A 15,389-nucleotide genomic window follows, 5' to 3' on the forward strand; every position below is an offset into this window, starting at 1 on the left:
AAATATCTGGTTACCCCTTTGTTGACTGACGATTAAATAAAACGACATCACGATAACCATGATATCAGCAGACCAACTCTCTGATACTGATCGATTCGATTCACTTCCAATACGCCCTAACACCAAACGGCTTCTGGAAGACACGGATGCTCCCTCAGATCCTTGCTCTAATACTTACCAGGGAAAACGGAGCCACTCGCCTGAGCTCTCTCACGACTCTATGTACATAATACTCTCCATCACCGTTAATAATACACAATTCACCCCTGCCGAAGTCCCCATCTGCCTTTCCTGTCCAGTCGGTATTAGCGAAAACGGATGAACTGGAGCTTGTAGCTGGAGGCCCAGGTCCAGTGTAATTTCGCCCGTGCCTGTCCCGCCAACCATTCAAAGTCAAGCCCGGCCTTTCCATGAGCCAGGGTTGCCCCATCCCCATCAACAACCCCTGGAAAGGAAATCATCCATCCATCCAATTGCCCCTTCACTCACCTTTCGGCTCTTTTTAATTAATCTAATTCCTCTCCCCTCCTTGTCCTGTCCTGTCCTGTCTTGTCTTTTCTTGCCAGGCATCATCTTGTCTTGTCTTGTTCTGTCCTGCCTTTTCTGTCTTCTGTCTTCTTCTTTTGCTACGGCACCCTTCCATAAACTGACTCTCGTTTCTTCTATTCGCTCTCTCATCCTCTATATCGCTCTCTATATTGGTCCAGCCCAGCCCAGCCCAGCCCTGGCCCCATCTCTCTTAGGCTATTGCTGCAACTACCAACCGAGCTATCTTGAGCAAGCTATCGTCTCGAGTGGGACTCATCATCTCTTGTGTTTGTTTGTGCACCTGTATAAGCGCAGATCGTTATTCACATCACATCACACATCACGTCACGCACGAATTATCGTCCACAAAATAGCAAGGCTGATTCCCCGGCGGTTCCTTATCATACAACGTTGCACATCGACATTTCCAGCTGCATCACTATAGCACTGGACCGGCCGTTACCTTGTACCACAGAGCAAACACGACATGATGGCTACCACCAACAACCAAACACCGTTGCTTCGCTGCGAGTCGCCGCCTCCAGACGCCCTGCCCACACCAGCCCTCGGCGCATGCCCGGAACTCTCTCGATGCTTGTCGACAACGTCCTCTTGGTCTCATGGCAGTAATGATGCCAACTCCAGGGATTCCCTCGGCATCGAAAACTACAACCGCCACTCCACCGGCAGCCTCGATGTCAGCAGCATGAAGCAGCGTCGAGATGTATCGACTTCGAGACACTCCAGCTACAACCTGGATGGTCGAAGCCGTCGTCGTGGCTACATGCGGCCACAAGGAACAGATTTCGCCGAGAGTGCACGATCTCGTGAGAGTGTCATGAGTCTCGGCAGCATCGCACATCTGCAGTACTACTTTGCCAGAACCGGCTTACTTGATGGCAAGGGCGGTCAATTGGCCAGAAAGAAGCAGCAACGTGCCACCCTTGATCTCTCGTCCTTGGATACCAACTCGGGCTCATTGCCCAACATTGTCGGTTCAGATGTCGATTCATATGATTCCACCAGCAGCAGCCCAGACTTTAACTCGCAGGGATTCGGCAATGACATCGTCGAGTCCCCAACAACCGAAGATATGGAGGAGTTTTTCGATGATACCTTCAGCGATGTTGGGGGGCACATGCTCCCCCCAACTGTGAGCACCTACCATCACCGAGAAAACATAGTCCCGAAGCCGCCTACCATCATGGAGCTCAAGTCAGAACTCGAGCAAGCGCTGGGTGACGCAAAGGATGCTTTAGACGAAGTAGAGGCGCGAAGAGCCGGCACTTGGGAGTCACCGGCTGACGCCCCCGAATATCCCAACATGCCAAAGGAACATACCCAGGGGTGGTTTGAGCTCCAGGGAATGCACATCCTGGATGTCGTGACACTAGCAATCCGTGCGGCAAAGATGTACTACACAGCTCATGAGCTGCCCGACCGCCTTGACTCTATTAAACCCGAGAAGCAGGTCAGAGCGGACCTCTTGGCTGTGATGGAGACTCTGAGACAAATGGCCACTAGGAATTTCAAGGAAGGCATGAGGGATGAGGAGACCAAGACGATGACCAACTGGATCGACAGTGTGTTTGACATCCTGAAGCAGGAGCAAGAGATTGAGGATGCTGAGATTGCTGAGCGGGATGGATGGATCTGGGCCAAGGGTGATTGGACTGGCCGTGAGTTGGAGCGAGAGCGACAGTTCCTCTTGTCCATGGACACCACATCTGAGCCCTTGCCTGAATGGAAGCCCATGTCGGCTACAGATGAGAAGCCTACACCTTTCCTTGAAGCCATGCAGGACGGTGTTCGGCTTGTCAAGCTTCACAACGCCGTTGTACACAAATCACGAAGACGATTTGGTTCTATCGGATCATACCACAGCGATACCCAGAAACCCTACCGCTGTGCCGACAACCTGCGTTACTGGGTCAAGGCGGCTGAACTGCGCTTTGAGGTTATGTTGAAGGTCGATGTTTTGGCTGTTCAGTACAACACATCCCCCCAGGCCTGGCTAGACTTTGAGGCCGCCATCCTCAAGTGGTCTCGCCACGTTCGCGATGAGGTTACCCGCGAGTTGGCGCTATAGGACAAGGTCTCCAAACAGACATTCTTTTGTTTTTTCACAGTGATCGAGGGACATGGCCAGCTCGATGCACTGATATTCTAATGATTGGACGTTGAGGATTCCCCCTTGGAGTTTTGTCGGGTTTATATTTCTTATTCTTCTTATTTTCTTTGTCTACTATGTTTTTTATTTCTTACCCTCGGAGGGCGGATATTACATGAAATTGCATATTGTGCAGAGACCGGAGGATTCTTCTTCTTTACCGACACGACGGAAGCGCTTTAGAACATTTGTATTCCCCCTTTTTCGACGATTTGGGCTTAGAGAGTCCTTAATCCCCCTTTTCTTAGAGAGAAAGAACATCATTACATTAGCATATACCCATTGCATAGGCCTTATGGAGATGAAGACATGTTCAGCTTAGGCTGATAGACTGAATATAAACTAAACAAAGTAAAAATAAAAACACACTGAATAGAAAAATAGTTCCTACATCTGCGTTCGTGATTTCGGGAACAACATATAGCATCACATGGGAATTATAGAAGCAACACAAGTCACGTTTTCAGTTCTAAGAGATTAATAGTATTAAAGTTGTTTTTCAATTTTTATTCTCCAATTATTTATCTAGATAAAAGGTATTCATGCAAAACCAAAAACAAACCAGAAATTCAAACTGTCATGTACCAAGCCGATTGACAGGCTATCTACTTACTGGAACTCCGTGGATATCATATCATAGCATACCGTATTGTCCCATTCCATTTCGTTCTCAAGTTCATTACTCCGCTGTAACTCGCCCTTACTCGATATCGATCTTGTGGATCTCAGTCCACTCCTTCTCGGCCTTGGGGACAGTGATGATCAAGACACCATCCTCCATCTTGGCAGTGATGCCCAGGCCGTCAACCTCATCGCGCTCGTTAGCTCCCACAGGGGGTAGCGTCACGGTGCGCTCAAACATGCCGACCTTGCGCTCGCTGGAGGCGAGAGAGTTGAGGAAGGCCTCGTCGCCAGGGCGGTGGACAACACCGGAGATCTTGAGAAGGCTGCGGGCGGCGTCCCAGTTGAGACCAATGTCCTCCTTCTTTGCACCGGGAAGGGCGACGTGGATGACGTACGACTTTTCGGTGTTGAAGACGTCAATGGGTGGGTTGAATGAGGAGTCTGATGATTCAGTAGTGGAGCTAGTGGTTCGGTCTTGGTTCTGTGTCTCCTGGAACTGCTCGCGCATGTTGCGGAAGAAAGGATGGCTGGCCCAACCGCGAAAGAGAGCAGGGAAATCAAAGGGGCCACCGTAAGGAGGAGGAGGAGGGTGAGGTCCGTGGTGAGGACCATGGTGAGGGCCATGATGGGGGCCATGTCCATGAGGGAAACCTCCACGACCTCGTCCACCTCGAGGACCGCCACGGCCGCGACCACGTCCAGGCCACTGGGGGCCAGCTCCGCAGTGGTTCTCTTCAGGAGCAACTTCCTCAGGGTCAGGGATGTTCAGAGTCTCTTCAGAAGGGCGGCTGTCGGTACTGGTAGCTTCTTTTGGCTGCTCGCTGCGAGTGCGAGAGTCGGGAGCGTTCTCGCCGGTGAACCAAGGACCCCAGACGAAGCCATCAGCCTCGGGGGGTGGGGGAGGACCACGAGGACCTCGAGGGCCGTGATGGGGACCAGGAGCACCAACTCCAGGTCCTCCAAAGGGGAAACCGGCCATGAAAGAGGGAAGGGGAGTCTCGGTTTGGTGATCAACGCCACGGCCGGTTCCCTGGTTGGGGTCAAACTGCTGGACAAAGTCCCAGAAGTTCATGTTGTTGTTGTATGGATTCTGGTGTGGGCTCATGATGGATGCGTGTGTATGTTTATGTTCGGCAAATTATGAGTATTTAAATAAGTAGTGAGAGTGTTTGAATAGGTGAGTAAAGCTGGTGGTTAAATATCATGTCATGAGGGTTGGTAGCATACGATTTATATAAAAAATTCTCCATATTAACTAGATGGGGCATCTCATCCGCTAGGAGGCGAGATCTAGACACATGCGTAACCCGCATCGTAACCTTGATTAGGCAAAGACAGAGCACGTACACTTGAAAACAATCAATCGAACCATTTGGACATGCGGAGAAGAGGGAAAATGTTTGGTTGTTCGGGACATTCTTGTCCGCGCGTCCGCTCACAGGGACATTCAAAGAGTTTCGCCTCCAAAACGTGTCCGAGTCTGGGGTTAAAGAGAAGTACAAGCGGTCCCGAAGATCCAATTAGACGCCCGGGGGCGAATAGTTGAGCCACACTTTAGATTTCAAAGGCCTGGGCTGGTCCGTTGATTCGGTGCCGAGTTGCTGTGCCTCGCACTTTTCTAACGTGCGATGGGCGGACAAACCAACAATAATCTGTCCGCGCTTGGAAGAATGTAGCAGCTAAAGGAACTCATTAGCATATTTTCGCTGCCTAAAGAATGGACTAATGTTGAAGACGCCTAAAAACGCTGACTCACTTGTTGTTAGTTCCTACATGTCGCCACATCAGATTAGATCGATCAGTCTTTAATAGTTGCGTGGACATTTGATGTCTTTATTGTCATTTGATTTGTTAAAATATTTTGATTATTGACTTGGATAGAAAATAGTGACTCTATCCTATCTATCTTACGTTTTCACTCGTCACCATACCACCCTGGTTTGTGGTTGTTTACCTTGATTTCAGTTGTCTCACCACCTAAATCTGCCCACTTACACGGCTGGTCTACGTCACCCATATTGCCTGTCACTTGTTTGCGCAAGCAACAAAGTCGGCGAATAATATCATTTCTCCTCGGGGAATGAATCTCAAACTCTCATTTCAATCATCGAGAAGAACCAACGGAAATAAACATATTTCTGACCCAGATCACTCAGACAGTAGCCACTTCAAACCTTCAGCAGCATCCCTCTCACGCTTCTGCGAAATCTCAAGTTCAGGAAACATAGCCCAGAATGCATGAGGCAGACCAGGATAGATGTCAATCTTGGTAGGAACTCCTTCGTCCTTGTAGACCTGCTCAAGAATAATGCTGCAGTCTCGTACAGGATCCATCCCACAGGCCTGGAAGTAAGTCTTGGGAAGCCCCGCATGGCTGGGAAAGGCGACAGGAAACGCCAGAGGGCTCTTCATGTCGGGTTTGTACTTGGCTGTTATCTTCTAGTCAGTGAAATATTACATCGTAACGTGAACTGTGTTACCATACAGTGAACAAAATTCATCGACTCGCTGCTAAACACAGGAGCCTTGGCGCACTGCTCCCAGCTAATGAAGTGGTCCTTGTATTTCTCGGGAACGGTCTGATCATTGACTCCAGAGGTGATCGGTGCGTAGACGCCAGTCAGGAGAGGTTCAATCTCGGCGTCGTGGTACAAGTGCGAAACAACCAGAGATATGTCGGCGCCTGAGCTGGTACCTCCAATGATGAAGCCCTTGGATGGGTTGATCCCGAACTTGTCTGCATTCTGAGATGCCTACTTTATTTTATTAATCCCGTTCCCCTTCCTTCTGTAGATTTATTGGAATGTACTCACCCAAACGGTTGCATCAAAAGCATCGTTGATGGCTTGAGGGAAGACATGCTCAGGGGCATGACGGTAGTCAATGTTGAGAGCAATACCCCCAAGCTTCGTAAACTGAGCACATAGCCCTGCCTCAGTTTCGAGATCACCTGTGACGAAGCCGCCGCCATGAAATACGATCAGCCCAGGGCGCCCGTCGGAAGGTGTCCAGTGGTTTGGTGTGTATGATCGTGCATTGACTTCAAAGCCGTCTCGGAGAGGTATCTTGAAGTCTTGCATCTGATATGAGAGCGTTTCTGGGTCGGGTTTGGGCTGGAACTGCCTAAGTTGTGCCATCATCTCTCTGAAAGCATCGAGATCGGTGCTCATATCCCAGCCGTTGAGCATTGGGTTATGGGCCCTGATGATCTGTTTTATTGTCAATGATTTGAGTGATTATGGGTTCAGGTCTAGGGACTAACGGGCTCAAATTCGGGGTGTGCATCTCCAAGGGCACGGGTTTCCTCGATAGTGAGCATGGCGAAGTTGTTGAATTGAACTCTGGGATGAACGGATAGATGAATTGATGCTGGTTATAGATAGTATAGGAATTCGAGTTAAGGGGCGAATGCTCTATCTTTATACTCGGAATGGATAAACTATTTGTTGAGTAGAACAGTTGTATCTACCTCTGTATGCTAGCAGTCACATTGACCGGTTATTGGTTATCCGAGTATAGAAGGATCGCGGGGAATCTGTTTAGGGGGATGAGGTCTGAGTTGTTCTCACAAATGATTGGATGTGAGTACATCTCCAACTTTGACACCACCGATTCATCACCAGGCGGGTGAGAATATAGTCTTGTCACCGGCATAAATCCGTAAATGCCGTTCAACAGTGGACCCTTTACCAATTGTCCGGTCCTTAGAAAGACTCCAGCTGAAGTCAGGGACCATTATCCTAAATTGGTAATGAAATTATGTTGAGTTGCTTGAATCACCTCAACAGATTCAACATTTGACTATATTTTACCTTTATCTCTACTACCTAAAAGCGACATCTGCAAAGTTGAAAATGACGTCAAACTCCAAAGCGCGAAGTCATCGCGACGCCACGTGAGAAGTAAACAGTGATTGGTCAGCTTTGTCAATTCAGCTTAGAAATTCGCCATTTGAGAGAAAATGGTCTGAAGTAATGTTATTTGCGGCCCGTAGATTCGGTAACTAGCTCCAACGTCAACTTGGTCGGCTATTCTTTTTCTTACCAAACTTATTACTCTGCAATTCCTCAGATTAACTGCCTGCAAATAAATAACACAAAATGGACGCTGCTCAAACAACAATCTGTACGTCTCCGCTTCATGTCTGTCATCTTCAATTCTTGCTGACCCAACCCTATAGCCTCGCCTGTGAGCGCTGCTGCAAACGTTACGTCCACTTCCACCACAGCCACCAACAAGCCCAAGGTGAGCCTCACCCGTCGATCACAATTGTCATCAATTGCCATGCTAACACTCTTTTTCAAAAGCCCTGCTGTGTGTGCAAGGACGAGAAGGCCAAGCGCGATGAGTGCATGCTCTTCTCCAACGCAAAAGACCCTGCCGCCGACTGCAAGTCTATGATCGACCAGTACCGATCCTGCATGTCGGGCTTTGGATTCCAGGTTTAAACAAGACGAAAAAGGCGACGACTGTCGATGACGAAATGATTCCTTTGGTCACAATTACGGGCCGTGTACAACATTAGACGGTATAATGTAGAATTACGGGCAATCCATGCATTTTCCTCTCCAGTTAACGTTCCTGTCAGCAGTGGCGTGACATTTCGAGTACGCCCAATATATTGCGCAACCTTCTCATTCTGTCCTTTTATGCTTGACCCATTCTTCAGATTGAATCTCAAAATGGCTGTGTCGACTATACTCTGGTTCCCCTCCGATGCCGCTCATCCACCAACGCCGGCCATGACATGGCCCAACATGACAATCTTGCCGTCCTTCCCACTCACTATCTTGCCTTCCTAGCATTATCTTCTCTACCCTTGAAGCTTGACTTCATCATGTCCTCCACTACCCGGGTTGTAGAGGTAACTTGATCGACGAGTGTCTCCATCTGCTGTTCGATGACTTTCCTGCGCTCAATAGCCTCGATAACCCTGGTGATGGCAGAAGCAATGGCATCGAGTCTGGAAGGGGCAAGTGTCAGCTGGAATTTCATTTCAAAGACATAAATGGAAACCTACTCTGTGGCACGTTGGTCTTGTTGAAATGCGACAACGCGAGAGCGCAAGTTGGCCATTTCGGTGGCTGTCTCCTGCACAATCTCAGACATGCGGTCATTCCTTTCTTTCTTCAGCTAATAGAGGAACGATTAGGTAGCTGGAGGTGAGAGTGGAATATTGTTTGAACCTACCTGAACCAGTTGGGTTTGGGCTTGGAAACCGATTACGCCAGGGTCGCTTTCCTCGTTGCCTGTGTTTCTTCGTGCCATGATCAATTAGGTAGGTGTTGTTCAGATGAGCGAAAGAACTATTCAGGTCAGATGCCGGATTTATCTCAAAGAAATTTCACATTGTTGTGATGAGGTGATTAGGTCAGTTGGGCAACTCGCGAGGAAGGAGCGGCCTCCCTCAATAACCTGCCTACCTGCCTAAAAATAATAGCGAGTCTCCGCTATGAAAGATCACGATTAAGTGTCAACCATTTCCTCAACGTCACCCCTTTCCTGGGTATCAACTACAGAAAATGTCGATATTAAATAACAATAATGCCAATAGAACCCATGCAGACATGTCCTACCTGCTGCCTTCCAGTAGATATCTCAATAATAGGAGACGAGGAGCAGTTTGCCAACAGTACTGGGAGATGACTGTAATGTACATCGAGGGGATTCCACCACGCCAACATTCCATAGTTCCTATGTCGGGCATGACATTGCTGTCATCTGGACTATTCTCGAGGTATAATCGGATTCTATACAAACCCAGATCGGCAAGCGGTATTATCGACTATGGAAACATGCAGTTATACTTCAACCCCCCCATCCCACTCTTTGTTGCCCGGTTTGTGAAGCCATCACCACCATTCACTTTTTAACCACTAGCCACCTTCTTAACACAACACACTATCCCTACCTACCTAGGCAGATATCGTCGATGAGGTCACATACAAAAAGGCAGAAAAGCCAAAAAGAAGATTGCCAAGACTGGGGTTCGAACCCAGGCATCTCTCGATACTGCAGGATAACCTAGAAATAGGAAATACTTAAATGCAGCGCCTTAAACCACTCGGCCATCTTGGCGTTAAGGGTTTCAGTTCTTTATTCCCGTCTATATAGACACTGTGGTTTGTGTGACTTGACAAGTCGATCAGTTTCAACTCTGTAACCCAAGCATCACTAATGCTGTCGTAAACACCAGTGCCCTTTCTAAAGGCATTTCTGTTACCAATAGTGTTCCGTTGCCTCTTCTCACAATCACCGATTATTGTGGGCTATCGGGCATCAGCTACGAGCTACGACAAGAGGAACTGCTATGAAGAAGCAGTTCCGCATATTTATTTTCCTAAACCTTGAGGCACTATAATCAGTGTCTATCCAATAGTAATCTACAAAATGTATAGACCAGAACGAAAAGGAAGTTGTCATCACATATGTCAATTATGGGTGTCATTGACCCAGTCTATATGGTTCAATACTTTTGTAGCAGACTCATAACCCATTTTGGTATTTTCATACAACCGAAGGCAGATCCTGCTGAGGGGATATCTCACTCTAACGGGTCAAAGCAATGTCGTCTATCCTCAGAATCATCTTGACAGTCTCGGCCGCCAACTCGATCGCGCTTGTGCTTACGAGAAGAGGTTGCAAGACATTCTCCTTGGAGATGTTGGTGTTAACACCTCCCGACTTAATACTGACACCGGCATTCTTGTCGCCCATCTCGTGGCGGTGTCGCAGTTCTGTGACAACCTTGATGCTGTTCAGACCGGCGTTCTCGGCCAGTGTGGTAGGGATAACCTCGAGAGCATCCGCAAAGGCCTTCCAGCAAATGGCCTCAGTACCTGTCAAGCTGCGCGCTTGCTTGGAGAGCTGTGCCGCAATCTCAATCTCAGGGGCACCACCACCAGCGATGAGGGCCTTCTTCTTGACCAGACATCGCACAACACACAGAGCATCGTGCAGACTTCGCTCAGCCTCCTCCAAAATCAGAGAGTTGGCACCTCGAACAACGACGGAGACAGTCTTGCCGACAGACTTGGTACCGGTAACCTTGACCATGCGTGATCCGGAAGACTGAACCTCCTCAACCAAATCAGCATATCCCAGCTTATCCTCGGTGAAAGAGTCAATGTCGGCAATGGGCTTGCAGCCAGTAGACTTGCAGATGAACTCGACCTCATCACGCTCAATATCCTTAATTGCAAGGATACCAAGCTTGGCCAAAAAGTGTAGCGATAGGTCGTTGACGGCATCTCGTAGGATAGACTTCTGGATAAAAAGGACGTTGCACTTGGCCTTCTTAATCTTTTTGGCCATATTGAGAAGGTATAGTCGCTCCTCCTTAACGATCTTGTCCATCTGTCGGTAGTCGTTGACCTGAATGGTGTTCTCCATCTGTAGGTTGTCAGTAATGGTTCATAGCTGGGTAGGTGCAATAAAACTTACATCAGGCTTGGGAGGGCTCAGCTGGAACTGGATGAGACCAATTCGAGCCTTCTCCATACGAGCAGGACCACCAGCATTCTTGAGGACAGGCTGAGTAAGGACCAAACCGTCGATAAGCTCACTATCCTCGATCGTTCCACCAACTCGCTTGACAATTCGGATGTTCTTAAGATCAACATTGTCGGCAGTCTTCAGGTCGATAGTCTTTGTGACCGAGTTCACCGCCATGGGTCCGAGCAGGTTCGAATATTGTGACACGATCTTGGATGACAGGGATGTGTTGGCGGCTTGAAGAAGCGAAGAAGTGTCGCTAAGGGTGATAGGAAGGGACATATCGTGAAGAACCTCCACGGCAGCGGCGGCAGCTCTTTGGAACGACTCCGAAATGACGGAAGGGTGAATACCCTTGGAGAGAAGTCGGTCAGCAGCACCGAGCAGACTGCCACAAATGACGACGACGGAGGTTGTTCCGTCACCGGCCTCGACATCCTGAGCGCCAGAAAGGTTGACAAGCATCTTTGCTGTGGGGTGCATGACAGCCATGCTCTTAAGCATAGTGTTTCCATCGTTGGTGATGATGGTTTCGCCCTTTCCACCTCGAATCATTTTATCCATACCTCGAGGACCGAGGGAAGTTCTGACGGCATCGGCGACGGCTATGTAATCGTTAGCCTAGTTGAAGTTTGTTGTTGGATCGAAAGCGCCATACCTCGGGCAGCGACGATGTTGGAGGAGCGCACCGCCATGGGCTTCTCCTTATCCTATCCATATAGTTAGCGGGGTGAAGCTCAAGAGCTTGATTTAAGCTGTACATACACGAAAAGTAGCATTGCTAGAAGCACCTGCTGCAGGTGCAGAAGCCACGGCCGGTGCAGACATTTTTGAGAATAAATTAGCGGTCGCTTGAATCCTCAAAGTAAAGAAGTGATGTTGATGGCGGGGCTTTGAAGGAAACACGGCTGAACTTCTTGGAGATGTCCCACCTCCCCTAGGCTGCCCTACTCCGCCATACAATTGTCAACTTAGAAATTTTGGATCGGGGGTACAGATCATCCAGCTCCGAGGGGTTCCTTGAGCTAGCCTTCAAAGGGTTAGAGGGTCTAGCTGCTGCGTTGCCTCTGCCAGCAGCCACTACCAATTGCGTGGGTCCGTGCTCCAAGCTGGCTCAAGGCAACTCACAGATTACGGAAGGCCTTCGGTGACACCTCCAACTCCAAACAACTACGGCTCCAGCATCAACAATTCGGCTCTCATTCTCCCACATAGATATCTCGTCACCGCACGCGCTCCCGGATATCAATAAATCTTATACTTGCTGAATTCTTAGACGATAGGAGACTTGCGGATTTCATCATGGTCAGTTGGCGTGCCATGGAAGCTCGACTGTGTACCATACTAACACCTGCCCCAGCCTTCCGCAACCGGCTCAAACTGGGAGAAGTACCAGAAGAACTTTGCCGACGATGAGGTAGAAGAGAAGAAGATCACACCTCTAACAGACGAGTACGAACTACTTTATTTACAATGACAATGCGACTGGCCAGCTAACTTGGCTTCCAGGGATATCCAGGTCCTCAAGACCTACGGTGCCGCGCCTTATGGAACATCTATCAAGAAGCTTGAAAAGCAAATTAAGGAGAAGCAACAAAGTGTCGATGAGAAGATTGGAGTCAAGGTTGGATTCATCATGCTTAAAGCAGTATGCCATATTAATCTTGATAGGAATCTGACACAGGACTTGCGCCACCGCATTTATGGGATATCGCTGCCGATCGCCAACGAATGTCCGAAGAGCAGCCCTTTCAGGTAGCTCGCTGCACGAAGATTATTGCCGACGAGAAGGGCGATGAGTCCAAAAGCAAGTATGTCATTAACGTCAAACAAATTGCAAAGTTTGTCGTGCAACTTGGAGAACGAGTCAGCCCCACGGATATCGAGGAGGGCATGCGGGTTGGTGTCGATAGGAACAAGTACCAGATCATGCTTCCGCTTCCGCCCAAGATCGACGCGAGCGTAACAATGATGACCGTGGAGGAGAAGCCTGACGTCACCTACGGCGATGTTGGTGGTTGTAAGGAGCAGGTCGAAAAGCTGAGAGAAGTCGTGGAGATGCCCTTGCTGTCTCCCGAGCGTTTTGTGAACCTAGGTATCGACCCTCCCAAAGGTGCCCTGCTCTACGGCCCTCCCGGAACCGGAAAGACCCTTTGTGCACGAGCTGTCGCCAACCGAACAGACGCTACCTTTATCCGAGTTATTGGTAGTGAGTTGGTCCAGAAGTACGTCGGTGAGGGTGCCAGGATGGTCAGAGAATTGTTCGAGATGGCTCGAACAAAGAAGGCTTGCATTATATTCTTTGACGAAATCGATGCTATTGGTGGTGCCCGATTCGACGATGGTGCTGGCGGAGACAATGAAGTTCAACGTACCATGCTTGAGCTGATTACCCAGCTTGACGGTTTCGACGCCCGAGGAAACATCAAGGTCATGTTTGCGACCAACAGACCCTCGACATTGGATCCCGCCCTGATGCGACCTGGACGTATCGATCGAAAGATCGAGTTCTCATTGCCTGATCTCGAAGGCCGCGCCAACATTCTCCGCATTCACGCAAAATCCATGTCTGTTGAGCGAGACATCCGATGGGAGCTCATCTCTCGTCTCTGCCCCAACGCAACAGGTGCTGAACTGCGCAGTGTGTGCACTGAAGCCGGTATGTATGCCATCCGCGCCAGGAGAAAGGTCGCCTCGGAGAAGGATTTCCTCAGCGCTGTAGACAAGGTTATTAAGGGCAACCTCAAGTTCAACTCTACAGCGACGTACATGCAGTACAACTAGATATGTTCACCATAGCGAAAGGTGTAATTTAATGCGGTGTATGATTAGAGGACAATTAGATGGCGGAACTTGGAACGTCACAATGAATTAAATTGCTTCTGAAAGACATTTCTCTTTAATCAACTATTATACAATGCTACAAGTCGTAGTATTCCAATTGCTTTGATAAGTCTACCTAATGTTAATAAAACCCAAATACGTCAAAAAGGGAGGCCTTCAAGACCCTATGCCCGAAACACCATTCATTACCCTCCATCTATCACATAACAATGCCATGCCAGTAATTCCATGCCGTCCAGTTTTTCCCATTCAAGTTTAATGTCCTCGGCTCGAGCCTCCTGTGTGATGACGAAGATACGCGCCCAGCGCTCGCCTGACAAATCATCATTATCCGTAACAAACGCCATGTATGTCGTACTTGTTCCAAATCATGAACCTTCCATCCGTGAGAAGCAGCCCAAGCATGTTACATCTCCTTCTGTACCTCTTTCGATACAACAGCGGCTGCATACCACAGCCTGGTGCCCAACAGCCTTCCATCCTTGGTTCGATTGTTGTTGCCCGTCTTTTGTAGTGCCATTGTGTTGTGGTTCATCGTCCGCATCCTCCATGTGGAAAGACATTGAAAGCATTTCTTGCTCCGAAACTCCAGAACCCCCATCCATATTCCATCCGTGACATTCGCGAAGGCATACAAAGCAAGTACGCTGCTCACAACCCTGGCAGTCAGCAAAAGAGTCGAGGTGTGATTTTTTGGTCGGTCTGCGGTGGCAGATGTGGCACGGAGCGAGAGCATTTGTGACCCGGTTCTTAGTAGCGGGCTGAACTTGTAGCGTCTTGAGCTGCGATAAACATCGATTTCGGGGAGAAGTGCTGAGATCGCCCGCATCAAGAATATCGTCGTTGATCATACGGGGTTTCTTTGTCATAGGAAGAACCTTTCGGAGTTGAAGTTCTGGCCTTTGTTTGCGATAGTAAATATCCATGGAGTCTCCCGAGGGATATGTTGAGTATAACGGTCGCTCATCATCATCATCGCTGTATCTTCGCTTGCGTCCTGAGTGGTTGTCTTCTCCGACGAAGGGCATTGTGAGGTGCTTTTTGCCAGTGCTGCTTTTGAACATGCACGGCGCGGTAAAATAGACTTATTATGAGGATAAGAAACTTAGGGGCAAAATGATTGGTGGTGGGAGTTATCCGTACTGAGATGACAGAAAGGCGTATAATATGATCCGAGGTAGAAAGGAAGGAGGTGAGAGGAGTAATAGAGAGCTGAACAGAATTGAAGGAGAGCGTTGAGAGGGACGGTTACTGGTCACCAAGGCACCTGCCGTTGCAACCTCGAGAAAAGTGGCTCCTGCTTCGGCAGGTGGACGTTAATTCTGTGGCGCCAGCTGAGTGCCTATCTACCAATCAAAGTGCTGGGGGGAGCGGACAGGGCCGGCTTAGGGAGTCTCTACTGGAATTAGTATTGCCGCACCTTGATTGCATCGTGAACGTTTGATCGTGAACGAATAATCGTATACGGAGTACTTGGGATACGCTTAGCCACAATATCTATCTTCTATCTGGAAAGGGATCATCTTACTCTCAAAGGCGAAATTTAGAATTGTACGCATCACATATGCATAATATAGTAGGTAGCTACTGTCAGGGTGGAGGCGGGATTTCGTAAATCCAAGATTGAATTGCCTAGGACAATATTACTACTACCTTTTACTAACCATTATAATGTGTCATGGCATGGTGGTTTTATCCGTTTCTTTTTTGTTGAATACAAGCTATTTGA

The 15,389-nt window shown here is 48.7% G+C and overlaps 8 protein-coding genes and 1 non-coding gene across 9 annotated transcripts; 3 read left to right on the top strand and 6 right to left on the bottom strand.

Annotated features, from left to right (window-relative positions):
* Window positions 1-1,015: 1,015 nt before the first annotated feature.
* FPOAC1_000571 (uncharacterized protein) lies at window positions 1,016-2,617 on the top strand (the record flags this gene model as incomplete). The annotated part of the gene is made up of 1 exon (XM_044845184.1): window positions 1,016-2,617. One exon carries the CDS (start codon window positions 1,016-1,018, stop codon window positions 2,615-2,617), a length of 1,602 nt encoding a protein of 533 aa, XP_044711100.1.
* A 781-nt stretch (window positions 2,618-3,398) lies between these two features.
* FPOAC1_000572 (uncharacterized protein) lies at window positions 3,399-4,427 on the bottom strand (the record flags this gene model as incomplete). Its single annotated transcript, XM_044845185.1, has 1 exon — window positions 3,399-4,427. The coding sequence occupies one exon, from the start codon at window positions 4,425-4,427 to the stop codon at window positions 3,399-3,401; it is 1,029 nt and encodes a 342-aa protein (XP_044711101.1).
* A 1,043-nt stretch (window positions 4,428-5,470) lies between these two features.
* Window positions 5,471-6,510, bottom strand: FPOAC1_000573 (uncharacterized protein; the record flags this gene model as incomplete). The annotated part of the gene is made up of 3 exons (XM_044845186.1): window positions 5,471-5,751; window positions 5,808-6,075; window positions 6,136-6,510. The coding sequence occupies 3 exons, from the start codon at window positions 6,508-6,510 to the stop codon at window positions 5,471-5,473; spliced, it is 924 nt and encodes a 307-aa protein (XP_044711102.1).
* Window positions 6,511-7,422: 912 nt separating this feature from the next.
* FPOAC1_000574 (uncharacterized protein) lies at window positions 7,423-7,770 on the top strand (the record flags this gene model as incomplete). Its single annotated transcript, XM_044845187.1, has 3 exons — window positions 7,423-7,447; window positions 7,503-7,567; window positions 7,630-7,770. 3 exons carry the CDS (start codon window positions 7,423-7,425, stop codon window positions 7,768-7,770), a joined length of 231 nt encoding a protein of 76 aa, XP_044711103.1.
* A 337-nt stretch (window positions 7,771-8,107) lies between these two features.
* On the bottom strand, window positions 8,108-8,590 carry FPOAC1_000575 (uncharacterized protein; the record flags this gene model as incomplete). The annotated part of the gene is made up of 3 exons (XM_044845188.1): window positions 8,108-8,285; window positions 8,343-8,455; window positions 8,513-8,590. The coding sequence occupies 3 exons, from the start codon at window positions 8,588-8,590 to the stop codon at window positions 8,108-8,110; spliced, it is 369 nt and encodes a 122-aa protein (XP_044711104.1).
* A 706-nt stretch (window positions 8,591-9,296) lies between these two features.
* Window positions 9,297-9,400, bottom strand: FPOAC1_000576. Its single transcript has one exon. It is a non-coding gene; the product is annotated as a tRNA-Leu (tRNA).
* A 471-nt stretch (window positions 9,401-9,871) lies between these two features.
* CCT4 (T-complex protein 1 subunit delta) lies at window positions 9,872-11,644 on the bottom strand (the record flags this gene model as incomplete). Its single annotated transcript, XM_044845189.1, has 4 exons — window positions 9,872-10,714; window positions 10,766-11,421; window positions 11,475-11,526; window positions 11,582-11,644. 4 exons carry the CDS (start codon window positions 11,642-11,644, stop codon window positions 9,872-9,874), a joined length of 1,614 nt encoding a protein of 537 aa, XP_044711105.1.
* A 474-nt stretch (window positions 11,645-12,118) lies between these two features.
* Window positions 12,119-13,600, top strand: RPT1 (26S proteasome regulatory subunit 7; the record flags this gene model as incomplete). The annotated part of the gene is made up of 4 exons (XM_044845190.1): window positions 12,119-12,121; window positions 12,177-12,268; window positions 12,326-12,440; window positions 12,488-13,600. The coding sequence occupies 4 exons, from the start codon at window positions 12,119-12,121 to the stop codon at window positions 13,598-13,600; spliced, it is 1,323 nt and encodes a 440-aa protein (XP_044711106.1).
* Window positions 13,601-14,028: 428 nt separating this feature from the next.
* FPOAC1_000579 (uncharacterized protein) lies at window positions 14,029-14,688 on the bottom strand (the record flags this gene model as incomplete). The annotated part of the gene is made up of 1 exon (XM_044845191.1): window positions 14,029-14,688. One exon carries the CDS (start codon window positions 14,686-14,688, stop codon window positions 14,029-14,031), a length of 660 nt encoding a protein of 219 aa, XP_044711107.1.
* Between the last annotated feature and the right edge of the window lie 701 nt (window positions 14,689-15,389).

The sequence above is a fragment of the Fusarium poae genome, chromosome 1 (assembly GCF_019609905.1).
Source record: "Fusarium poae strain DAOMC 252244 chromosome 1, whole genome shotgun sequence".
Classification (NCBI taxonomy): Eukaryota; Fungi; Ascomycota; class Sordariomycetes; order Hypocreales; family Nectriaceae; genus Fusarium; species Fusarium poae.